The 27,967-nt window shown below is 40.3% G+C and overlaps 1 protein-coding gene across 2 annotated transcripts in view; it reads right to left on the minus strand.

Annotated features, from left to right (window-relative positions):
• The window catches only part of LOC124800482 (DNA replication licensing factor mcm5), an 83,371-nt gene that overhangs the window by 29,491 nt on the left and 25,913 nt on the right, over positions 1-27,967 (minus strand). For both annotated transcript variants that reach the window (XM_047262998.1, XM_047262999.1), the window contains exons 4-7: positions 10,122-10,294; positions 8,481-8,636; positions 7,093-7,174; positions 186-429 (exon numbers count right to left, since the gene is read on the minus strand). In XM_047262998.1, the coding sequence (XP_047118954.1) occupies positions 186-429; positions 7,093-7,174; positions 8,481-8,636; positions 10,122-10,294 (655 nt within the window). The remainder of the gene's footprint in view (positions 1-185; positions 430-7,092; positions 7,175-8,480; positions 8,637-10,121; positions 10,295-27,967) is intronic.

Raw genomic sequence — 27,967 nt, forward strand, 5'->3', positions numbered from 1 at the left:
TGTAAGAATCATCTACATTAATTGTACACAACCATGGTCTCATCGTGTCAGTTTAGACAAAATAGCAACTAGAAGCTTCTTAATACAGGAAATTCAACTACTATGGAACTAAAAGCAAGCACAAATATGCAGTAAACATGAAAATATCTTGAAGTTTTACAACATTACATAGTTTTTACACACACCTCCAAACAGTAAACAAGCTATTGCCTTCTTGATGTCTGCAAACCCAAAGATACTGGGAGCAACACTTCTGGCAATACGCTCATATATATTTGGACTAGCTGCTAAACGGCGGAAGGAGTCTTCTTCCTCTGCTGTCACTGGTTGTGGACTGCTAAAACCAGAACCAGCAGCATCAATCCTGATGCCTACAACACGCAAGTATGGTGCTCTAACACCAACAAGCGCACGTTCCCTTCCACGACTCTGTCAAAATAAACATACCTACATTTGTACATCATTCATTATCACTTCATTATTGACATACATCATTGGAAGAGTCAATTATTCTGTATCAGCAAAAATCAAAATACTGTTGTCAATGAAGGATATTCAATAAATAGTTTTACTACTAATAAATCTCTCTCTCTCTCTCTCTCTCTCTCTCTCTCTCTCTCTCTCTTGTGCGTGCACGCACGAGAGAGAGAGAGAGAGAGAGAGAGAGAGAGAGAGAGAGAGAGAGAGAGAGAACCTAAATTAAACTATAAACAAACGTCTGTTATGAGACAGAAACAAACTGATGTACCAACTTCATCAACACAAAGTTGCCTTAATTAAGAGGAGAAAGAAAGGAACTTTACATGAACCAGGGCAGTGAACATAGAATTAAGAACACACAAAGCAGATTTGCATTGTTTTACTCCTCATCCTGCACATACTGCACAACCATGTCTCATTAACACCATCAATTATTAAAAATGAGAAACAAGTATCAACTAAGTGGCTACAACAACCTGAGAAAAACTGATAATAATGGATACTCCAGGTAGCAATATCAACAATGTAAGAAAAGACAGATTGCAATTTAACGTGTCTTCTTTGCGGTAAGTAGCAGACAGGCATAACTAAAAAACTTTTGACCACAGCCTTCATCAGTAAAAGAGACACCGAGGCTGTGACTGTTGGCAGTCTAGTTCCTCCACATTCCACCAGACAGCATTCATGTCTCTCCTTACCCATACACTACTATCCCTTTCCCTTCCTCACCTCCTCCAGACTGCTGCTTGCATCACAAGTGATACTTGCATTCTAGCTTGAGATGCTGGAGTTCGCAGTCGTATGTGCATGAGGTGTGCTTGCTTTTGTGTGTGTGTGTGTGTGTGTGTGTGTGTGTGTGTGTGTGTGTGTGTGTGTGTGTCCCTTTTATTGATGAAGGCTGTGGCCGAAAGCTTTACACAAGTCTCTTAATTGTGCCTGTCTGCAACTTGACGTGTCTTCTTTATAGTAAGTAGACATCTGTCTTTTCCTAGATTGTTAAAAATAAATAATATTGATTTTCGTCAGTCTTCCAGTCACTAAAGCACACATCAAACCTATTAAGACAATGGTGTGTTGTAGAACAAAAAGAAAGTGTCATCATTAACTGCAAATTAAGAATTATGAAACTGATACAGTTCAGTACAAACAATGCAAGCTCAGAAGTCGCCTTCAACATATTATTTCTTTGAGTACAACAATCCAAGAGTATTTTCCCAAATACATTACTGTTTGTCATAAGTAAAACCCTCAAGCAGTAGTCTGCAGCATGCCACAGTGGAACAAATATAAGTGATTAAAATGGCATGCACCCGACAGCATCCTCTTGGGTGACTGGACAGGTAAGAGTTACACAATGCTCAGGCAGAGCAGCCATATGAACTGGAAATGTATAACAAAATGCCACACTACATTGCTGACATCACAGGATGGAATATTGGTGTAGAACTCTTTGAAGTTGTCGAAGTTTTAAAACGGATCTTGTACAACTACTCCATTTTAAATGAAAAAAAATCCAAGCAGAGTAAAGAGATAGCTATGGTCTGTAGCTTGATGCTAAGAACTAACATTCTTCTTTATTATTTTGAAAAAAGTTCCTTCCAGAAAATAAAGTTCTGACTAGTCATGAAGTAAAGTATCACACTTTACAGATGACTACTTTGATGCTATGTATTCAGTATCCAACTTGATGGAGTTGAGTCATGGGCACTTACAACAGTATTGCACAAGAAATGTGAAGTATTTCAAAATGTGGCCACACTGAAGGATATTAAGGATATCACAGGCAGCTAAAGTGATAAATGTGGCAGTGTTTCACTGTATGAACAAAGACTTACAAATTCTCAAAACCAATGCGAGAAGAAAACTCTACTTTGGGCATATAACACACAACAAAAACCACTTATCATAATCATTACTTGAAATACTACTGGGAAACATGGTCCAGGACATAGAAGATCATCCTGACTAAAAGACTCACACTGGTGGTATGGACAGAGTGCAGAAGTGCTGTCCAGAGAAGGCATGGAAAAAGAGCAGATCACGGTACTTATCACCAGTGCTCTTGGAGGACCAAGTACTTCAAGAAAAATATGGAAAATAAGCTTTTTATACAGCAATCAATTCTTGTTGACAAGATTACTGGTGTTATGTAGATGACATGATTATTTTGTTCAATGTAACCAAAGAGATGTATGCCCTACATGGGAAATTCATTGAGCAGCATAAAAACATGTAATTCACTACTGAATATGAAAAAAAGTGCGAACTTTATCTGAAATGACAATATGACTCATTCATTTAACGTTTTCCAAAAACGACCGCGGTCGATTTTGAGCTTGTTTTGCGTGTCTACCACACGCATTCTCCGGCAGGCAATGAGCATTCAGAAGTGTTCTGAGCACTCTGCTGTGAAATCCATAGATAATGCGAGCATTAAACATGATCGTAGCAAGTTGTTTAGTGAATTTCTCTTCCATTTGTTGTGAGTTGTCATTACTGATTGTGGTGGTAAGTGATAAATTCTGCATAAGCAAGCGAGGAACACAATTTGCAGGATACACATTTTCTTCAAGCGGAAAGAACACACATGCACATACTGCAAATGTCGCTTGGAATTGCCAACAATGCCATCCCTGTCTGTGCCACGACATGTGTGAACCGCCATCATTCACAGATTGGACTACAGTCTTGTGTTCACAGGCTTTGGGGGGACTCCACCAGATATGACGTGTTAATGGTCTAAGACCACTGTACTCCGCTGCAAAGTGAAAATCTCATTCTACGCAGAGAATAGTTGAGCGGTCGAAAGACACTACCAGGATGGACAATGTTAAACCTTCAGATGAGCTTGTTAACTTTAGTCACTTTCCACAAAGGATTTTCCATTTCCACACCAACAGCCATTAGCATTTTTACCCCATTTATTTTTAAAATTGCTCCAAAAGGATATTAGAATATGAAGAAAACTTATCATTTCCCAGTTATCTTACTCAGCTAGAGTTAAAGACTTACTACATACTTCACGTTCATGAAAATGCATTTACAAAAGCCAAACAACTGTCCTTTGTAGTGTAACATTGGATACTTTGGCATAACACGTACCACTCTTACTCTCTTAGGCTGATTAAAGGTGCTTGTTTACGTAGTTTGTCAGGATAAAATGTCCCACCCTGGATGTTCTCGTTTTACCTCTGTGCAGATAAAATGTAAGTCACATAAGCTCTGGAAATCAACAAGGCATGACAGCGAATAAGCCTCTCCACCTGCTGTATCAGAGTGCTTGTTCTTTGGATGCCAAAGCTTGATGGTGCCTTTGAGGTCGCAGAACAATGAGAGGTACTCAAGAATGTACACCAGCAGAAACAATGAATCATCTTTTTCAGAACTGTCACTCATTTTGATCACTAATGTCATGGTAAGACAAGTGTCTGTCCTCAGCTACAAGATCTGTTCATCCATTATTGTAACTGAAGCTGTGTATGAAAACCAGTGGGCGCAAAATACAGAAGAATTACCACTAAGCTGTTTACATCATTTAGTAGAGCTCTCTTCCAGCACCAATACATCACAAGAGAGAGAAGACATCCAAGTAAACTGTCATGTGGCAGTGCACAACACAACCACACAGGTAATTAACTTTGAGAATGGTGACCAGAAATTACTTACTAAACTGACATACACATATGTTGGGCAACAGATCGTGCTTGAAGAGTACGACAACATGAGATAACACCACGAAACACCTCACCAAGTACCATAAGTGTGAATTTTTGCTCTACTAACAATATTTCCTAACGCACCAACAAGCAACCATAAAATTCAGATAAAATAAGTTACAAATTAATCACACAAATTTTCTTGGGTTTTTCAAATCATGTCTCATGATGCAGATGGACATTTAAATTGAAACATAAAACTATTCTGTGAATACTAAAATGAAACGTGTTTATATTAGCAGTAAAATTACAACTAACCCCACTTTTACATTCCCAGAATTAATGTTTTCCCAATATTTACAACATTTTTCATGGCTTGCATCAAATTTCCTGTGTTCACATTGATAATTTGGTCCTGATTTTGCGTTAACGTATTGATAATTTTCCTGTCCTTTACACTTTATGAAACAATTTTTGTCAGAAAAAACTGATTTATTAAACAAGAATACTGCTGGCTTGGTTTTAGCCTTCAATAGTGTTTACAAATGTTATGCAGTTAACTTTCTTGACACAATGGCAGTCCACTCAACAGATCTGAATGGTAAAAACTGGAACAACTAGGTTGATTCAAATAACGAGGGATCACAAGTTTTGAAACTGTCCCTACTGCCATTGTACAACTTCGTGATTGTCACGGCACCCTGAACGCGTATTTCGTTGTTTGCCCACTTTTACACAGAGAATGCACATGCACATATGAAAACCACCACTCATGTAGTACGTGTAGGAAACTTCATAAAAAATGTTTAACGTAAATATTTGCACTTGACAACAAGATAAATTCTCAAAACACTTTTTGCTAAGCATTGAGTTTTTGCATTGCTAAAATGCTTCTGGTTTAAGTAATGAAACACAGCACAAGTTATATATTTTGTTTAAATAATAAAACACAGCACCAGTTACGTATTTTTTCACACGTACAAAAACGCGTTTCGAGAATTTAACTTCTTGTCAAGTGCAAATATTTACATTAAGTATTTTTTGAGAAATTTCCTTCACAAACTATATGAATGATGGTTTGCGCATGTGTGCATATACATGTTTGTTTTAGGCATAATGGAGGTGGTGACATACCTTATAACCCCAAAAACACTATTACAGAGTGAGAGAGACAGAACAGCACATATGCACACATCACACAAAATACGTGAATATTTGCACTTGACGATGAGAATAAATTCTCAAAAAGCATTGAGCATGAAAAAAATAAGTAACTGGTGCAGCGTTTCGTTCTTAAATAATGAATAACAACTGCATGCTTCCCAAAAACATCGATGACGACGAATGAAATTAGATCAAACATTTCTACTTCCCACACAATTACCAGTTCCAGTTCTGTTAGCAGCAAAGGATGGTGTACAAAATTCAGATACCCTATATTGCCTAATAAACAAGTCCCTAGTGGGTATTTTGATATCTATTATCTACTTATACTACACATACACTACGAAAATGCAAGGCAGGACCATAAATAATTTTTACCACTTAAAAAGTTATTTCTCATATTTTACACCATTTTGAAGTATCTTGAAAAATGTAAAAGTGGTGTTTCCAAGTACTTTTAAAATAATATCCAAAGATTATTTTTGTCTATGTTAGATATTATCACACTCAACTTCTTATCAGTAACTTACACCTGAATTTTACATTCCAATTTCTTCCATAACTCAGCAAAGAAGCAAGGAATTTAGTACAGACAAAACAAAACATCAACTTTACATAAAATAAGGGAAAGACAACCATTCACCTCTATACCAGACAAACATGATGCACAAACACATGTAACAAACAATATTCACACTAGCTTTCAAGGTCTCCTCTTCTATCAAAAGTGAACACATCTAGGCAGACACCAAAATGCAAACTCCTGCGGTGACAGGAGTGTGTGTTTGGGTGTCTGCATCATTGAGTATATGAATATGTGTACTTTTGCTAGAAAAAGAGTAAGAGCTAAAAAGCTAAAGTATCATTTACTTTTACACCTATCAATGGCGCCAAACATCAGTCTGCTGTAGGCGAGCGGCTGTTTTTCCCAAGAATTTACATTATTTTAAAACATCAACTTTCAAACTTAAACTTACACCAGCTTTTGTACATGTACTTGCAACTGTGCAGACACAAATGCAAATATTGCAGCTTTCTAATTTAGATAATTTCAATTTTTTTAATGTTAATGTACAGATTTTCAATGCGAAGAAAGCATGTGGAGTTCAAAGCTGGATGTGATCTTCCACAAATCAAATAATAAGTGTGTGTCCTTTTTGTGACATGATAATTGATAGCCCATTATGTGTATTTCCGAACAACAGTTTTGAAAGGCAAGCATTAATAAACTTATTAGTTAAACAATAACAAAAGGTTTTTCACGGCAGCCTCAAATCGCACTCAGTAGGTTTTATTGACCAACTTTGCTCTATAATATTGAAAAGCATCACCAGAAACTCTCAAATTTATAGTCTGAACTACAGAGGTTGGCTGATTACATTGCCAACAATGCAATCAGCCAACCACTGCACTTGAAACTGTAAACCCCAAAGATTCTGATGATGCTCTTGTAATATTATAAAGCGAAACCAGTCAATAAAACCTACTGAGTAAGACTTTAAGCTGTCCTGAAAAACTTATTTCAACTGTTGCTGTTTCCCGTGCATGCAATGCCTGCTCTCAATAAATAATAATGAACATCATCTGTTTTCTCAACGGCAGAGCTAAGAAATACAGCAGATGCACTTTGTTATCGATATTATACTGATACATTTAAAAAGCTTGTGGATGTTCCACTACCACAACAGTGATTTGTGCCCTATCAACAAAGCATTTGACAACATTATTTTGTTAAACAGCAATTTAATTTTCTTCTATGGTATTGTAATGATTATACTTAAAGCAATTTTACCTTGGGTTTTGAAACTTTTTTGATGGAGAAGATTCCCAGTACTACGACTCTATTGCCGGGCACAACTCGCTCACAGAGGTACCTGTATGTGAATTTAGGGTAGATTCATTAGTTACAAATACTAACATTGTGTATATTCTATCATTTTAAATTCCCTACACTGCAACATGAGGGAAATTCGCATTAAATTGTAAAAGCAAACACAACCTTCCTCTGCAAACAACTGTGAAGTGCATGGCAGGGGGTACTTGCCACTGTATCAAATGGAGGCATTTAATATGTATCCTGTTTTCTATTATTTCCTCCACCCTTCTGCCACTCAGCAAGGCTGTGTCACTAATGTGCACAATATTATTTGGATAGCAAAGTTTTGTTCTGTTCTCTCATAATAAAATGAGAAGCAAAAACTTCAAAATAAAAATCTATTCACTCGCGAGTTGCACATGAAGAGGGAGTGTTTATGCAACATAAATTTGTAAATTCATGCTTTGTTTACATTCTCGTGGTAAGCATGAACAAAAGGTAAGTGGCTGAAAACACATACCACAATAGAATCTACAATCTGAAGTACATGTTCACGTCTCATGGTACTTGTCATTGTAAAACTTTTGAAAACTATAAAGAGACATTGCATGCATCACTTTGTATATGAATGGTGTGTGTATGCATTGTATCAATCTGCTTCCTATCCCGGACCCAATAACAGACATTACCATGAAGTTCTTAAATCAAAATTCCAATAATTTCCAGGACTATTACGCTGGTCCTCACTTTGGCTTTCACTTCTACCACGATATCCACATGAAGTATGTGTTAATGGCATTATGATTCCAAACTTATATAAAAATGAGTCATCACATTCACACTATGCTTACTTCTAGTTAACTATTATGATATTCAAAACAAGCTCAAAGTTGATGGCTAATCTGCTGTGTGTTCCATACCGAGGTAAGCAAAAGTTGATAGATTCAGCTTCCTAACTTAGTTAAACATGTGCATGTCAAAAAATAAGAAACAATGTGTGGGATAAACAAAATTGACATTTTTTCCAATTTTTCTTTACATACATGTGCAACTGTTTAGCTTATTCTTTTCCACAGCAAGAACTAATGTGCTACAGAATGCAAATACTCATCTCTGTAGTACACACTAACTCCAGGAATGCAAACAAAGTTAATAAATGGAAGCAGCTATGTCCTCCTTGTGGTCAATCAGATGGCCCCTCGCTCAATTGTCATCAAGATGACAGAATAACAATGGCGATCATCATTTGACCAGGGCAATAATGATATTTGTTTATTGTGGTCAATGCTGTCTTCATGAATTAACTCATCAGCATGAGAGAAAAGACTGCTATACATTTAAACTAACATAGCTGCAATGCATACCTGTCACAGTAAAGTTCAAGGTGACGTGGCATCTCTCCTTGAGGAATATAATCAGGCAACTCTTGTAATTTCAGAACTTGAAAGTCTACACAGGTGCACTTGTCAGGGACAATGAAGAAAGGATCCAAAGGACACTTTGGACGACCTGCCTGCTCCCTGAAAAAATAATTAGCAACGGATAAGACATATGGCTTAACCCCATAAATGTACAACTTCGGTAGTATTCAACATAAAAGCCTGTCAAGTATATGAACAAACCCACAACAGGACATAGCCATGAAACAATCCTAACAGTACATGTTTAATCAACTATCACTCACATGAGACATCTGTGATAGCAACAGACAATTAGATATCACAACACAAAAAAACATAATTAAGGTAAATTCACAAAGCACTACATGGCATTTATAGACTTTCTGCAGTGAATGAAAGAAAAGTTAAAACAGCAGGAATTTAAAAGGTGTATGAATGAATGCAATGAGTAGAGCACTGAAAAGCTTAACATCAGGGTAAAAAATCATGTTGAACAAGCAAATGACATTTAGAAAACCACACATTAACAGCTAACTTGGTCCCAATATCCCCAGTTCCACAGAGTAAAATTGCAGCAAATTAATTGAAAAAGCTAATTTATAAAAAATTTGAAAGATACCCTCCAGAAGGGTTGACATATATTCACAGAATACGGGCAGTGACATATCAACATTCTTGGACCGAAACTGAATGGATGCAATCGGATTTTCTCACCTCATCTTCCGGCCAATTACAACATATATCTTACATCAATGCACAATGCAAATAGTCAGTCTATGACCACTGGTGTCACTCAGATCTACTGAAACTATTCCACACAAACAAATTTTGCAAAAAAAAAAAAAAAATTGTGGTATCTGTGCTTAAAAAATACATGAAAAATGTCTACTTCACATGTGTAAATTTCTATCCACATTGTTCAGTAAGTTGGAACTGCATTCTATGCAGAGAATTCTAAAAATGCTAGTCCATGGTACATAGGTAATTGGTTGGACGATAATGGCGAGAATGTAGAAAAACTGGCAAAACATACATGTGTATATCTACTGATAATGTTCTGATATGCATCCAATGTAATCTTTTCTAGCTAATTTGCCTTTACATGTGACACAATGTCTCCAGTACCACACACAATACAAATGCTTCATGATTTGCAAAGGGCAACTAAGAATAATAATGAATTATAGTGCCAACAGCAAAATTTTAAGACATTCGTAAGCTTTTACCCCACCTATGGTCAGAAGTTTTTAAGCAGTCACTGTCAAGAGTTTTAGAAAGTTCAAATCTGGGGAGAAAATCACCAGGGGCCTGACTGACCTGCCCGTCCTTCCCAAGGCTATCAATCTTCCATCTTCCAAACCCCTGCCCCTTCCAACTACCATGAAGAACTAAAACTTTTAATGTGTCTACATAACATCAAAGTTTCACCTCCTGAAGCTAAGTACTGGCCAGTCGTTCTGGTTGTTTGCAATTTTACAGGTATATACAAATCAGCAAGTCAGGCAAACAACTACATATGTACAAACATATGAAACTTCAAGACCTAAATATTATCACATAGATAAAAATGTCATTTGTGAAAATAAAATAGTTGCATAAACTCACGTATTGCACCGCCGAGGCAATGCATAACCCTCAAGACCTGGCTTAACAGCCAAATGAGTTGTAATACTCTTGCAGGAACGGCACTGTATAGCTATTTGTGTTGCTTTTGCACGAACACCAGATGCCGACACAACAATTCCTGGAATTTTCACCAGCCGTGACACTGTTTCAGACTACAGGAAACAGAAAACATAACATAAAAAGTTATTCACAGCATAACACAAGATCAAAGTTTTCTTCTCAATCACAACAATCAAAAAGTGCTGGAAAAGGAAACTGTAGATTACAGCACATAATAAGGATAACATGTGTACCGCGTATCGAGCATTTTTTTATGGCAGAACCCATGGACTACAATGTTTATTGATTTTATCTTGGAAGTGATAGATGTTGTAAGTATCAAATAACTCAATACTTTAGTTATTTACGTATTTATTTATTTGTAATGATAATGGGTACTATAAGCACTCATACACAGTGATAAATATTCAGTGCGGTATTCAAACAACAACAGGCATAAATATACAAAGAACAAAGTCCTACACTATAATCCGTAAGACGTGATTGGTACTGACGGTTCACGGAGGCAGACTGCAATGTTGCTGAATGTGGCTTACAGCACTCGCACCCAGTTAATTACAACTTACACACTTTCTCTAGCACAAGAAACGAAAGCGCTGACAACATGCAGGTCATATTTGTACACACGAATGTATTCACAATTGCTATCTGTAATATATGATCTCAAAAAATTGAGAACTACTTATGCTGAAATATCAAGTTATTTTTAAATTTATCCCTGTTATATGGGTGTTCTTTGAGGTCTGAGACTGCATTTATAAGAGTATATGAAATAATTTGAACATAACCTATCAGCTGATGTATAATGCACCTGATGATGGCAGCATGCTGCCAAAATACATTGGACTAATCAAATAAGCGTAAAAAGTTACTGCAGCAGTATAAATTATTCCACAGTTATTTGTCAAACTATACAATTGAAATGAAAACCAATTTTGCAAATCATTGAATATTTGCAGTTGTTTCTGTTGTTAAATATTAGCCATATTAATCAGATCTACAAACCTGACAGAATAATTTATCAGTATATTAACAGTTATAATCTTAAGATGGTACTCACAATATGATAATAGGTCGATGGCATGCTCCCTCCTAAAATTCTTGTGTGGTGTTGTTATGCTAATAGGAAAACACAATCCTCATTACTGTCAGAATAGCATTCAAAATTGTCTTCTTCAGTACAGCTCACACTATCACTGCTCCCTCCCATATGTATGATTCAATTTTCTACGCATTCTTCCACTATGCCTTCATTTTTGGCTGCCTCTCTGAGAATACTTGCAGTACTGTTTACAATTTTTGTCCAGGTCTCGCTTACTTGACTGACTGCTGCTAAAAGATTTTCAACTTTGGAGACCATGAATTTTTTATTGTTTGCACCAATGTAATTTTTTATTTGCATCCGTAACCCTTTAATGGCACTTAAGTGACAACAGTATGGAGGAAGCCCAACAACTTCATGCCTGTGCCTTTTAACAATTTCACCAATTACGTACATTGGAAATTATGGTTTCTTTTGTGCCACAATTTCAAGAAATTCTGCCTCCTTCAAACCTATGAAATCCACTTTTCATCGTTTTAGCCACTGAATTCTATCACCTTTTTTCATTGCCAAAGTTGGTGCCATCATGAACAATGGAATGATATGGGAAACTGTACATGATGATCACTGATGGACTTGTCAGATTCATCATAAGCGGCATCTCAATCTGCTTCTGAAAACCACACTGTTCATCTCTGTCGTAATCACCTGAATTTTTTTAGAATGAAACATTAATAGGCACTTCGGCACAAAATTGTCCACTATATCTGCATGTAAAACAATTATTTGGCTCTCTTTTCCAACAGGCACTGTCATGGTCTCCTCAGGCGTTTCATCACTCCAGCCTCTAAGTAATGAATGCCAAGGGTTTATCTATCCACAGTATATTTTTGAATCTCATATCATGATACTGCACAGAAATCTGCACCACACAACTAAATCTATCCTTTCCATCAATATTTCACGTCTGTTAAACACAGAATAGCTAAAGATTATGTCTTTCGGCAATGTAAATAATAAAAATTTGTTTCCTTTAGAAAGACCATCTTTCTGAAGTGACACAAGTAATTTAGACAGAGTAGGATGTTCCCTGTTCTTACAATAGTTATGTATATGACAATGAATAGTGTCATTCTCAAAATTGGCCAAAGCTGCCAGTTGCTTCTTTCTCGGCCGCTTCTTTCCTGGCATGCTGAACCTGTTGTACCACTCTCACTGCCATCTATGATGTATTGTTCTTTCCCTATTTTTACGAAATGGCTTTTTTCTTATTTTCAATGCCACTGCAATCATCTTAACAACTCGAGCAACAAGAAATAAGGGCTAACCTTTTTCCCTTTTCTTTTTGAAAGTAGTCCCTTACTGAATACATGAATTCAGGGGCCTAGTTGTGTAGCAAACTTTTCTTCCTCATTTCATTTCACATGTTGGACTGGTACTACTCATTGCACTGGAAATCGTTTAAAATGAAACAGAAGCATATTAACACTTAAGAAAATGAAACACACTACAAACTGAACGATTAACACAAACTACAGCACCAGTTTCGTGTGAGACACTCACTGGTATGTTTCAGAATGCGTGTATCAGGGTTGCAGAACATGTGGCTCCTGCTACCCGCTTGAGTGCAGTCCGTCGTTGGCCTATTACCTGCGACAACGGAATGACACTAATGAGCTGTAAGTACCAATAACTCATCTCCCAGACCATAGCAACACAGGGGAAATCAAAATTTTTGGGCTAGTACTTCTGAACTGTCAGCAAAAGCTGTTTAAAAAAAAAGAGAGCAAGTAAAAGATACAAGGAAAGTTCACTGAAAAAGAACTTTAAATCCAATATTATCACTGCTACCAGTATAGTTATCATCATTCAACCACTATCACTACTTTTCATGTCTATTTCTACTATTACTGCTGCTGCTGCTATTGCCACCCTTTATGTATCAGCCTATTAATGATCCTATGAGCCTGTCAAAAACTATGTTAACTAATTTGAACTGAAGTTGTGCAGAGCCAAGGATAGGATCAATTTTAAATGTTTCATGTCCTTCCTTTATAATTTGTTACACTTTCTTAGAATATTTCATATTTGTAAATCATACCTGTTCCTTGTCCATGTTATGGCCCGCCATCACAATGTGTTTCAAGAAATGCATACACATACCCATTGTTCAGCAACATTTTCAAATGAATAAGACAGTTTACATAAACCTTGTGCTTTGTGAACTTCAATTCATAAAATAATGGAACGGTAACCACTCCCCTATAGCAAATCAATACACAGAAACACAACAGAAAACAGCATTAACACTAGCTATCGAGCACTACTACTACTCCTCTCACTCACTCACTCACTCACTCACTCACTCACACACACACACACAAATGCACAGTATGACGAAGAGAGAGAGAGAGAGAGAGAGAGAGAGAGAGAGAGAGAGAGAGAGAGAGACGGGGGAGTTGAGGGGAAGACGGAATGAGGAGAAAATGATGAGAGAAGGGAGAGACATTGAAACATATGGGGTGGCAGAAGGGGGCAGTGGGAAGGGAGGGGGAGAGAAGGGGTCAAGAAGGGAGGGGGGAGAGGGGGTCAAGAAGCAAAGGGGAGAGAGGGGAGGAGTGGGAGGAGGCTGGAGAGAGGGGAGAAGGCTGGAGAGAGGGGAGGCATGGGAGGTGGGAGGAGGGGAGCGGCGGGAGAGAGGGGAGCGGCGGGGGAGAGGGGGTGGAAAAGAGAGGGGAGCGGCGGGAGGAGGGGGTGGAAAAGAGAGGGGAGCGGCGGGAGGAGGGGGTGGAAAAGAGAGGGGAGCGGCGGGAGGAGGGGGTGGAAAAGAGAGGGGGGCGGTGGGAGGGGGTGGAAAAGAGAGGGGGCGCTGGGAGGGGGTGGAAAAGAGAGGGGGCGGTGGGAGGGGGTTGGAAAAGAGGGGGGGCGGTGGGAGGGGGTGGAAAAGAGGGGGGGCGGTGGGAGGGGGTGGAAAAGAGGGGGGGCGGTGGGAGGGGGTGGAAAAGAGGGGGGGCGGTGGGAGGGGGTGGAAAAGAGGGGGGCGGTGGGAGGGGGTGGAAAAGAGGGGGGCGGTGGGAGGGGGTGGAAAAGAGGGGGGCGGTGGGAGGGGGTGGAAAAGAGGGGGGCGGTGGGAGGGGGTGGAAAAGAGGGGGGCGGTGGGAGGGGGTGGAAAAGAGGGGGGCGGTGGGAGGGGGTGGAAAAGAGGGGGGCGGTGGGAGGGGGTGGAAAAGAGGGGGGCGGTGGGAGGGGGTGGAAAAGAGGGGGGCGGTGGGAGGGGGTGGAAAAGAGGGGGGCGGTGGGAGGGGGTGGAAAAGAGAGGGGCGGTGGGAGGGGGTGGAAAAGAGAGGGGCGGTGGGAGGGGGTGAAAAAGAGAGGGGCTGTGGGAGGGGGTGGAAAAGAGAGGGGCGGTGGGAGGGGGTGGAAAAGAGAGGGGCGGTGGGAGGGGGTGGAAAAGAGAGGGGCGGTGGGAGGGGGTGGAAAAGAGAGGGGCGGTGGGAGGGGGTGGAAAAGAGAGGGGCGGTGGGAGGGGGTGGAAAAGAGAGGGGCGGTGGGAGGGGGTGGAAAAGAGAGGGGCGGTGGGAGGGGGTGGAAAAGAGAGGGGCGGTGGGAGGGGGTGGAAAAGAGAGGGGCGGTGGGAGGGGGTGGAAAAGAGAGGGGCGGTGGGAGGGGGTGGAAAAGAGAGGGGCGGTGGGAGGGGGTGGAAAAGAGAGGGGCGGTGGGAGGGGGTGGAAAAGAGAGGGGCGGTGGGAGGGGGTGGAAAAGAGAGGGGCGGTGGGAGGGGGTGGAAAAGAGAGGGGCGGTGGGAGGGGGTGGAAAAGAGAGGGGCGGTGGGAGGGGGTGGAAAAGAGAGGGGCGGTGGGAGGGGGTGGAAAAGAGAGGGGCGGTGGGAGGGGGTGGAAAAGAGAGGGGCGGTGGGAGGGGGTGGAAAAGAGAGGGGCGGTGGGAGGGGGTGGAAAAGAGAGGGGCGGTGGGAGGGCGAAAAGAGAGGGGCGGTGGGAGGGCGAAAAGAGAGGGGCGGTGGGAGGGCGAAAAGAGAGGGGCGGTGGGAGGGCGAAAAGAGAGGGGCGGTGGGAGGGCGAAAAGAGAGGGGCGGTGGGAGGGCGAAAAGAGAGGGGCGGTGGGAGTGGGGGGGAGAAGGCCATGCATGATGTGGACGGGGGAGGAGTGGTGTGGACGAAAGAGGGGAGATGGGAAAATGCAAGGTGATTCAGTGGGAAAAGATTAGTGTAAGTTCAGGCAGGGGGATTGTGAGAGCACAGGATGTGTTGATGAGAGAATTTCCACCTGTGTAGTTCTGAAGTTCAAAGAAACTTGTGCTGGGAGGTAGTATCCAAATGGCTCACATAGTGAAGCACTTGTTGAACTCATTTGTGTTATGGTGTGAATCATGTCTGGCAAATGGATGTCAAATTTTAGTTTACCACAGTTTGGCGGTGGCCACTCATGCAGACGGTACATTAGATGTCTTGCCCAATAGAATGGTGTACATTATTAAATTCAGTGTAGTTGGCATTTAACAAGGTTGCTTTCACACTTGGTCCTGCCTGTGACTGAACTGCAGAAGGTGGTGGCTATGGGTGTATGGGTTTTCCACCTGGGATGACAACAAGGATACGACCTATTAGGTGCAGGATTGGGAGTAGGATTGGGATACGGATGGCCAAAGGCAATGGAACTCTACTTTGGGGGATGTGGATAGGATATCCCTCATCTTCTCAGGGCACAAGAGGTAATCGAAGCCCTGGTGAACAACGTAGTTGAGCTTTTAGTGCAGAAGCATTTTACTGCACGAGCTACAGAGCCTCCAGATTATTACAAAGTAAGTCTACTTTCCATTAAATTTGTTGTTGGCTTTTACGACTTGTTTAAAAGGAACAACAGCATCCAGTTAACACAAGACAGAGAAATTGACTCTGACCTGCACGCCATTTCATAAAGGAAGTGCATTCCTTAGCAATATATAGAGCACATGACAGTTCTACAGTGGATTGTTTGTCCATGCCACTGAGCCAATCAGATTTAATTCAACTCAGCGTAACATGTTTGAAAAACAAGCACTCTGGAGCTCCACCAACCTTCGGTTTCATGACGACTTTACCTTTCCAAATAACATGTTATATTCATAAATACCTGAAGTCCATTTAACTCCAATTGTGAGACATGTCAAACTGAAAGGAATGCAGGATAGAATGTTCTTGAGTTTGGAGTCAGCATTATTTCCTGAGTCAGCCGATTCACAGGTTTTCTATAGTTTCGCTGTTCCTACATAGTATTTTGTTTAGAGTTTTCTTCTCACATGCTTCTGCTAAGAAGTGAGTAGTATATGTGTATAACTGTGTGACAAGAGCCTATTAAGTCACTGAAAGTGCGTGTGTTATTTATGGAGCATTAGTGGCAATGTGGGAAACAGATAGGTTAAAGTTAGATAGAGTGGGAATTAGTGAAGTTCGGTGGCAGGAGGAACAAGACTTTTGGTCAGGTGAATACAGAGTTATAAATACACAATCAAATAGGGGTAATGCAGGAGTAGGTTTAATAATGAATAAAAAAATAGGAACTCGGGTCAGCTACTACAAACAGCATAGTGAACACATTACTGTAGCCAAGATAGATACGAAGCCCATGCCGACTACAGTACACATTACTGTAGCCAAGATAGATACGAAGCCCATGCCGACTACAGTAGTACAAGTTTATATGCCAACTAGCTCAGCAGATGATGAACAAATTGAAGAAATGTATGATGAGATAAAAGAAATTATTCAGATAGTGATGAGAGATGAAAATTTAATAGTCATGGGTGACTGGAATTCGATAGTAGGAAAAGGAAGAGAAGGAAACGTAGTAGGTGAATATGGATTCGGGGTAAGAAATTAAAGAGGAAGCCGCCTGGTAGAATTTTGCACAGAGCATAAATTAATCATAGCTAACACTTGGTTCAAGAATCATGAAAGGAGGTTGTATACATGGAAGAACCCTGGAGATACTGACAGGTTTCAGATAGATTAGATAATGGTAAGACAGAGATTTAGGAACCAGGTTTTAAATTGTAAGGCATTTCCAGGGACAGATGTGGACTCAGACCACAATCTATTGGTTACGAACTGCGGATTAAAACTGAAAAAACTGCAAAAAGGTGGGAATTTAAGAAGATAGGACGTTGATAATCTCACTAAACCAGAGGTTGTGCAGAGTTTCAGGAAGAGTATAAGGGAACAATTGACAGGAATTGGGGAAAGAAATACAGTAGAAGAAGAATGGGTAGCTTTGAGGGATGAAGTAGTGAAGGCAGCAGAGGATCGAGTAGTTAAAAACATGAGGGCTAGTTGAAATCCTTGGGTAACAGAAAAAATATTTAATTTAAATGATGAAAGGAGAAAATATAAAAATGCAGTAAATGAAGCAGGCAAAAAGGAATACAAACGTCTCAAAAATGAGATCAACAGGAAGTGCAAAATGGCTAAGCAGGGATGGCTAGAGGACAAATGTAAGGATGTAGAGGTGCATATCACTATGGGTAAGATAGATACTGCCTACAGGAAAATTAAAGAGACCTTTGGAGAAAAGAGTACCGCTTGTATGAATATCAAGAGCTCAGATGCAAACCCAGTTCTAACCAAAGAAGGGAAAGCAGAAAGGTGGAAGGAGTATATAGAGGGTTTATACAAGGGCGATGTACTTGAAGACAATATTACGGAAATGGAAGAGGATGTAGATGAAAACGAAATGGGAAATACGATGCTGCGTGAAGAGTTTGACAGAGCACGGAAAGACCTGAGTCGAAACAAGACCCCGGGAGTAGACAACATTCCATTAGAACTACTGAAGGCCTTGGGAGAGCCAGTCATGTCAAAACTCTACCATCTGGTGAGCAAGATGTATGAGACAGGCGAAATTCCCTCAGACTTCAAGAAGAATATAATAATTCTAACCCCAAAGAAAGCAGGTTTTGACAGATGTAAAAATTACCGAACTATCAGTTTAATAAGTCACAGCTGCAAAATACTAACGCGAATTCTTTACAGCCGAATGGAAAAACTGGTAGAAGCCGACCTCGGGCAAGTTCAGTTTGGATTCCGTAGAAATGTTGGAACACATAAGGCAATACTGACCTTACGCCTTATCTTGGAAGAAAGATTAAGGAAAGGCAAACCTATGTTTCTAGCATTTGTAGACTTAGAGAAAGCTTTTGACAATGTTGACTGGAATACTCTCTTTCAAATTCTGAAGGTGGCAGGGGTAAAATACAGGGAGTGAAGGGCTATTTACAATTTGTACAGAAACCAGATGGCAGTTATTAGAGTCAAGGGACATGAAAGGGAAGCAGTGGTTGGGAAGGGAGTGAGACAGGGTTGTAGCCTCGCCCCAATGTTATTCAATCTGTATATTGAGCAAGCAGTAAAGAAAACAAAAAAATTCGGAGTAGGTATTAAAATCCATGGAGAAGAAAAAACTTTGAGGTTCGCCGATGACATTGTAATTCTGTCAGAGACAGCAAAGGACTTGGAAGAGCAGTTGAATGCAATGGACAGTGTCTTCAGAGGAGGATGTAAGATGAATATCAACAAAAGCAAAACGAGGATCATGGAAGGTAGTCAAATTAAATCGGGTGATGCTGAGGGAATTAGATTAGGAAATGAGACACTTAAAGTAGTAAAGGAGTTTTGCTATTTGGGGAGCAAAATAACTGATAATGGTCGAAGTAGAGAGGATATAAAATGTAGACTGGCAATGGCAAGGAAAGTGTTTCTGAAGAAGAGAAATTTGTTGACATCGAGTATAGATTTAAGTGTCAGGAAGTCGTTTCTGAAAGTGTTTGTATGGAGCGTAGCCATGTATGGAAGTGAAACGTGGACGATAAATAGTTTGGACAAGAAGAGAATAGAAACTTTTGAAATATGGTACTACAGAAGAATGCTGAAGATTAGATGGGTAGATCACATAACTAATGGGGAGGCATTGAATAGAATTGGGGAGAAGAGGAGTTTGTGGCACAACTTGACTAGAAGATAAGACATGTTCTGAGGCATCAAGGGATCACAAATTTAGTATTGGAGGGCAGCATGGAGGGTAAAAATCGTAGAGAGAGACCAAGAGATGAATATACAGGGTTATTACAAATGATTGAAGCGATTTCACAGCTCTACAATAACTTTATTATTAGAGATATTTTCACAATGCTTTGCACACACATACAAAAACTCAAAAAGTTTTTTTAGGCATTCACAAATGTTCGATATGTGCCCCTTTTGTGATTCGGCAGACATCAAGCCGATAATCAAGTTCCTCCCACACTCGGCGCAGCATGTCCCCATCAATGAGTTCGAAAGCATCGTTGATGCAAGCTCGCAGTTCTGGCACGTTTCTTGGTAGAGGATGTTTAAACACTGAATCTTTCACATAAACCCACAGAAAGAAATTGCATGGGGTTAAGTCGGGAGAGCGTGGACGCCATGACATGAATTGCTGATCATGATCTCCACCACGACCGATCCATCGGTTTTCCAATCTCCTGTTTAAGAAATGCCGAACATCATGATAGAAGTGCGGTGGAGCACCATCCTGTTGAAAGATGAAGTCGGCGCTGTCGGTCTCCAGTTGCGGCATGAGCCAATTTTCCAGCATGTCCAGATACACGTGTCCTGTAATGTTTTTTTCGCAGAAGAAAAAGGGGCCGTAAACTTTAAACCGTGAGATTGCACATAACACGTTAACTTTTGGTGAATTGTGAATTTGCTGCACAAATGCGTGAGGATTCTCTACCGCCCAGATTCGCACATTGTGTCTGTTCACTTCACCATTAAGAAAAAATGTTGCTTCATCACTGAAAACAAGTTTCGCACTGAACTCATCCTCTTCCATGAGCTGTTGCAACCGCGCCGAAAATTCAAAGCGTTTGACTTTGTCATCGGGTGTCAGGGCTTGTAGCAATTGTAAACGGTAAGGCTGCTGCTTTAGCCTTTTCCGTAAGATTTTCCAAACCGTCGGCTGTGGTACGTTTAGCTCCCTGCTTGCTTTATTCGTCGACTTCCGCGGGCTATGCGTGAAACTTGCCCGCATGCGTTCAACCGTCTCTTCGCCCACTGCAGGCTGACCAGTTGATTTCCCCTTACAGAGGCATCCAGAAGCTTTAAACTGCGCATACCATCGCTGAATGGAGTTAGCAGTTGGTGGATCTTTGTTGAACTTCGTCCTGAAGTGTCGTTGCACTGTTATGACTGACTGATGTGAGTGCATTTCAAGCACGACATACGCTTTCTCGGCTCCTGTCGCCATTTTGTCTCACTGCGCTCTCGAGCGCTCTGGCGGCAGAAACCTGAAGTGCGGCTTCAGCCGAACAAAACTTTATGAGTTTTTCTACGTATCTGTAGTGTGTCGTGACCATATGTCAATGAATGGAGCTACAGTGAATTTAAGAAATCGCTTCAATCATTTGTAATAGCCCTGTACTTTGCAGATTCAGAAGGATGTAGGCTGTAGTAGGTACTGGGAGATGAATCAGCTTGCACAGGATATAGTAGCATGGAGAGCTGCATCAAACCAGCCTCAGGACTGAAGACCACAACAACAACAGTGACAATGTTATGAAAAGCATAGATTGCTACTTACCATATAGTGCTGATGTTGCATCACAGACAGGCATACCGGAAAGGCCAAACAAATAAGCTTTTGGCCAAACGGCCTTATGATCATATGCACACATTCATGCAAACACAACTCGCACACACAGTAACTACCTCTAGTCTCAGCAGCCAGAGACACTGGTCATGTGTGCGAGTTGTGTTTGTGTGAATGAATGCATGTGTTGTCTACTTCAGAAGGAGGCCTTTTAACCGAAAGCTTACTTGTTTAGCAGTCTTTTTGATGTGCTTGCCTGTGACTCAATATACGCGCTATATGGTTTGTAGCAATCTATCCTTTGCATAATATCATAATACCGTCATTATTACATCCCAGATTTTCCATTGTTTGATATCAAGCATTGATATCGCAATGCCTTAGTTTGTACTGTAGTGATAACCAGAGGCAGTGTAGCAGGAATACTCTATGTTTCATCTAACAATTCCTTGAGTGACAGTTATATTATTACAAAATTGTTTTAAAACAGATTAAAGACTGGTAGGTACTGCGCATTTGTGTGGATGCAGGGAGAATTAGCCACTGTCTGAAATCAGATGGAAGCTATGTTGGCCATGGGTTGACAGACTTCAGGCTGCTGCCCTTGGCTGCAGTGGCCTTAGGTGCCCAAGACAGATGCTTTCACACTTTTGGTGCCTTTAGCATTGTCTTGGATCAGTGATTTTGCAGGGACTTCGGATACCAATTTGGTCACCTCACACTGACAGACAATGGTGAACAGAGGCCAGGCAACAAATCTCCGGGTTGAAGGCTGAACTGAGTACTGGCCGCACAGTTGTCACCTCAGACCTTAATTGTTTTTGAGGTACTGCCCACTGCTGAAAGAATGTATGAGCCAGTACAGAATGCCTTGTCTACTGGGATTGGGTTACACCTTCCCATAAGCTCTGGACAAGCACAGAGGGTGGATTCACTGGCCATTAGGAGTTCCAATGTTAGGCAGGTGATGGAACTCTTCAAGAAAATAGTGTGTAGTTTGTGTTACAAGGCCTGTGTCCACTCTGCTTGCTGAGAGTCTTGTCTGAAATGTGGAAGAGGCTCCGCTCGTGGCAAATGAAGGCACTGGTTGCACCCAGCTGCAAATAGTGGCCCATGTCATTATGAATGATGCCTGCCGCCTTGGTTCAGAGATAATCCTTGGTTCCAACTGGCAGTGAACTACCTTGGTGAAGACAGCTAGCCTCGTGTACATGTTGGCAACAGAGCTAGTGTTTTACAGCATCATTCACAGGATCAATCACAATTCTCTGCATTGAAGTCAAGTGGAAGGTACAAATGAAAGGCTTAGTTGATTCTGTGACGAGCATGGGAGTGAATTTCTCAACCTTTGTTACTGAGTGGAATTGTTGGATCCTCCTTAATATGTCACATGCCACTACACAGGAAGTGGCTACTAAGGTAGCAGAGTACATATGATGTGCACATGTGTGGTTTTTAGGATAGGGAAATCTATTCAAAGGCCCAATAAGATAAGTTCTGATTTCAGACAGGGAAGAATATCTGCCCCATTCATGAAAAAAGTAGCATTCAACATGACAGATCACAGAAAGAAATGTTAATACATTATTAGTTAACTGCAAGCATATCCACTAAAAGGTTCCACAACTAGTCTCACTTAATGGTAATAACGTCCAAACAGTACAAGGGACAGAAATCTGGCTGAAACAGGATGTTATTAGCACTGAAATTCTGAATTCCAACTGGAATACATATCACAAAGACAAGACTGAAAGCCACCCGTGGAAACGTGTTTATAGCTATTAATAACATGATAATATTTAGTGAGTTTGGTACAGTACCCAAATGCACAATAGTATGGTTTCAGATAAGTATTAAAGATGGGGAAAACATGGTGACTGTATGCTTTTGTGTAATTCAGGGCTTGGGAGTAATAGTAGCAGAACATTTGAGGTAAAACTTGGAGAAGGTTGCATATAGACTTCCAGGTCACATTATTGTACTAAGGGATACATCATCTTTCTTGCTATAGAATGGGAGACAAAATGATTACAGCGAGTGGTAGGGACAGGGAATTATGTGAAATTATTCTAAACACCTTATTCAAAATGTATCTTGAGCTGTTAATCAGAGAACCAATTCATAAAAGGTCACACCTTACAACTTTTGGTTACAAACAGGCATGTGTGTTTTGAGTCAATTAGTATAAAGCAGGGAACGTGTGTTCGTAAATCCATTACAGCATCAGTTCGTAAATCCATTACAGCATCAATGAACAAGGCTATAAATAGGAATGTAAAAAATGTAAGATCATATTTTTGCTTATTAAGTGCAGCAAGAATCAGTTTACCTGAGCTGTCAATATGAAAGTCAACTCTGATGAAAAAGTGTAAATCAGCAAGATTCAAGGGTATCATACAAAGTGCCTTAAAAAGCTGTGCCAAGCAAATTGTGTGGAAAGGGAAAGACCATTGTGGTTCGAAAGCAGTGTTAGAAAGCTGCTCCAAGAGCAAAGATGCTTCTGTCCAGATTTAAAAGTAGCCAAAACCTCATGGACAAATAAAGTGAACGAATAAAAAATTAGTATGAGGAGCACCATTCATAAAGCATTCCATGAATTCAATAGTAAAATTATATCCACCAATCAGACAGAAAATCCGAAGAAGTTTTTGTCTTATTGTTAGTGGCGTACTGTTAGCCCTGTTTTAAGGGGACACCACCACTTGTTTTGGTTTATGTTAATGTCCGTTTTCAGACACTTTTTTAAGCCTATGTGTTTTGTCATTGTCATCCAAGTTGAGTTTTATGAAACAAAGTGTTTAAATAAAATGTGTACACAGACTTATTATCGAGTTTCATTTACTGTCCCTGATTACAAGTAGCATACTGTATTTTACGGACTGTAAGATGCACTTTTTTCTTTGAAAAATTGCTTCCAAAATTCAGGTGCATTTAAATGTCTTATACTTGAAATTAATAAAAAAATCAAGTGTCAGATTTAAAATTCTTGCCAGTCTTAAAAATTCACATATATTCGATTCTGCGGGAAGCCTATTTCTATCTGGCAGCACTGGATTCAACTGGCAGCAGTAGTGCACCGATGTAATGAACATTAGTTGCAGAGATTCACAAGCTTACTATCACTATCTCCCTCCTACTCCGCCATCATAAACCCAGAATTGCCACTGAACTTAGAAGACTAAACGTGCAAATAGAGGACTGAATGTAAAATGGCCAAAACTAGAAGATTACAATTTTCAGGAATTTTATGGTTCAGTCTGGTTTTATATACTAAGAATTTCATTTTAGTCTGGCTTTGCAATCTAATAATAAAACTGTATTTTTTTTAATTGGATTAAAATTAAGGTGCACATTGTAGTCCATAGCGTCTTACAGTCTGTAAAATACAGTACGTCTGTTTTTCAGATAGTGGCTGAGCTCTTTGATGGTATCGCGAGCAGCAGCAAATCTGACATTACTTCATGATTGCTTTTTGAGGAAGAGAGAAACAGTCAATGCTTTTCGAGCAAGAGAGGAAACAATCGGTCCGATCAGCCGGAGGTAGCTTTGGCCAGTGTAAGCAGGCAGCAAAAAATTACCTGTTTACACTTGTGGAAAGGGAGCCATTTTGCAAAGATTGGAAAAATAAAGTGAAGGGAGAAATGAAATGCTGCAATTATTGTAAAAGAGTAATTTGAAGTCAGACTGCACATTATTGAAGTCCAAGAAGGCAAAAAAGCTCTGGATGTAAATGCCTTTATGAATATGAGTCGATGAGTTGACCTAAAAGATTCTTGGTTCATGAGTACAGGTGTTTGTGCAATTAGAGAGAATTGTTTGAGAAATTGGACAGCATGCGAAGCTCAATGAAAGCTTCTGTGGGTGATGATAACTTCTTGATGTGACTGAATGCGGTATGGTGGAACTGTGTGCATGGCAAGGGTTTATCTACACGTTAATTACTTAGCAGAGTGCTTTTTGTGCCTGAACGGAAATTCAGTCTGTTTTTGACAGGAACTGTGTTGGACAAAATAAGTGTTTAGTGACAGACAAGGACCAGTGCGAAGTCTTGAACAGTAAAGGTGAAGTTCTGCATTACCCTAATGTCAATAAAATGTATAGTACATTGTTGTCAGAACTGTCAATGGTTACATTTGTGTGTGCCGATAAAACGCTCTACAATTGACAGTAATGGCACTAGTGACTTTTCATTGGTGTGTATGAGTTAACATACTCTGTTCTGGTAAAATTGTCTACACTTGTTGATAACTTGATTGTCTGGCACAAAAAAACTGTGCCATCAGGGCATCACGCACTTGAGAGGGTTATTGAACGTTAAGGGAGAGGCCTTAATCGATGACTTTGTCACTTGTGAACAGAGAGTGGGGGTAACCAACAACTGCTTTTCTTTCCCTGTCAGTTCATCAAGAGCTATTGCCCGACTACTCTGGTTTTTGCAAAGTATTCTTTACGAAACAACAGGATAGGGTTGAAGGCTTGATCAAAAACTTTACTGCAAAAGTGGAGAGAGAAACTGGTCTAAAAATTAATACTGAATACTGATTTAGATACATTTTTGAGTGAAAAGACTTAACCCAACAAAGGAGCACCATGGACACACCATGAGAAAACTGAAAAGCTAAAAGACAAATGCATATTTTGCGTGAAGCTGCTTGTTCTATGATTTCAGGAACGCCCAAACATTGCACAGTTAACACGGCGGCCCATTTACTAAATTGAACTTGTCAAAGTCCCGTCAAAAGCAAAACTCTTTTTGAAGCCTTTTATGGCAGAGGATTACCACTAGAAAATTTGAGTGTTTAGGGTTCATGTGTGAGTGACCCCAAATACAAGATAGGTTTAAATTTGTATGTTACGATGATGATTATGTGAACCGGTAGAGAATATTTATACCTTCCATTAGAGAATGAAGATGCATTCCTTGCTGCCAGCAGTATCTAAAAGGCAGACAAAAACTGGTGACCTTTCAACAGAATAGGTACCATTTGTTGTGATGAAGAGATCACAGTTAAATTTTCAGAATCAGAGGGGCACAAAGACTTGTAACCTTGGATTGAGGCTGTGGAAGAAAATTAAAATCAGTTTAGAGAAGAACACATGGGACTGCACATACAAGCCCTCAACAGGAAAAAGAAGGGAAAACTGTCTGAGCTAACAGCAAATAATTTAAATAGCGGGTGGTGGTGGTGGTGGTGGTGGTGGCGGTGGGGGTGGGGGGTGGGGGGGGGGGGGGGTGGGGGCTGTCACAAGTGGTAAAGTGCCGGTAGTTACAAGTGACAAATCATCAGGGTAGGGAGGGCAAAAACAAAAATGTTCAGAGAAAGGCTGAAAATGGCATTCACATTGATAAAACAGGCAGCCAGAAAGCAAATTTTAACGTACACAATTTATGCAGGCAGCCTCTGACTGAAACTACAGAGACTCAAAAATTGAGAGGGAAAATTAGGCTCATCCAGTTGTAATTCAGCCAGTGCACAAAATCAGTTATCACTATTGCATCAGAATATCCACGTACTAAGGGGTAAGCTTAATGAGTTGCTTATTTGTGTTGAAGAATTAGAGTTGAGCAAACCAGTTGATATCATCTGCCTCTCTGAACATCTTGTGACTACTGGTATAGATACATTAAATGTTACATGATTCAAGTTAGCTTCTTATTTCAGTAGAGAAAATATGGAGAAAGGACAAGTTGCCACAATGTCAGAAACTGTTTTATTTCAAGAATATTGGTATTAATGAACACCGCTAAGAGCAGCAGTTCGTAGCTTGTGCAACAGAAGTAGTATTTCATAATAAGTCCTTTATAATAGCAGGTATATACAGATCGCCTTAGGGAATTTTAACCCCTTCATAAAAAATCTGGAAGCTCTGTTGTCCCATCTCATGATGAAAAACAAAGAAATAGTGGTTGCTGGTGACTAATGTGGATTTATTGAAAAGCTCTGTCGATGAACAATTACTGCCATCAGTAACACTATCATTCAATCTAGTTCGTACTGTGAACTTTGCTATTGTTGTCGTCGTTGTCTTCAGTCCTGAGACTGGTTTGATGCAGCTCTCCATGCTACTCCATCCTGGGCAAGCTCCTTCATCTCCCAATACTTACTGCAACATACATCCTCCTGAATCTGCAAAGTGTATTCATCTCTTGGTCTCCCTCTACGATTTTTACCCTCCATGCTGCCCTCCAATACTAAATTTGTGATCCTTTGATGCCTCAGAACATGCCCTACCAACCGGTCCCTTCTTCTTCTCAAGTTGTGCCACAAACTCATCTTCTCCCCAAGTCTATTCAATAACTCCTCATTAGTTATGTGATCTACCCATCTAATCTTCAGCATTCTTCTGTAGCACCACATTTCGAAAGCTTCTATTCTCTTCTTGTCCAAACTATTTATCGTCCATGTTTCACTTCCATACATGGCTACACTCCATACAAATACTTTCAGAAAAGACTTCCTGACACTTAAATCCATACTCGATATTAACAAATTTCTCTTCTTCAGAAACACTTTCCTTGCCATTGCCAGTCTACATTTTATATCCTCTCTACTTCAACCATCATCAGTTATTTTGCTCCCCAAGTAGCAAAACCCCTTTACTACTTTAAGTGTCTCATTTCCTAATCTAATTCCCTCAGCATCACCCGATTTAATTCGACTACATTCCATGATCCTCATTTTGCTTTAGTTGATGTTCATCTTATATCCTCCCTTCAAGACACTGTCCATTCCGTTCAACTGCTCTTCCAAGTCCTTTGCTGTCTCTGACAGAATTACAATGTCATCGGCAACCTTAAGGTTTTTATTTCTTCTCTGTGGAATTTAATACCTACTCCAAAATTTTCTTTTGTTTCCTTCACTGCTTGCTCAATATAGAGACTGAATAACATCGGGGAGAGGCTACAACCCTGTCTCACTCCCTTCCCAACCACTGCTTCCCTTTCATGTCCCTTGACTCTAATAACTGCCATCTGGTTTCTGTACAAATTGTAAATATCCTTTCGCTCCCTGTTTTTTTACCCCTGCCACCTTTAGAATTTGAAAGATAGTATTCCAGTCAACATTGTCAAAAGCTTTCTCTAAGTCTACAAATGCTAGAAACA

The sequence above is a fragment of the Schistocerca piceifrons genome, chromosome 1 (genome assembly GCF_021461385.2).
Source record: "Schistocerca piceifrons isolate TAMUIC-IGC-003096 chromosome 1, iqSchPice1.1, whole genome shotgun sequence".
Taxonomy (NCBI): domain Eukaryota; kingdom Metazoa; phylum Arthropoda; class Insecta; order Orthoptera; family Acrididae; genus Schistocerca; species Schistocerca piceifrons.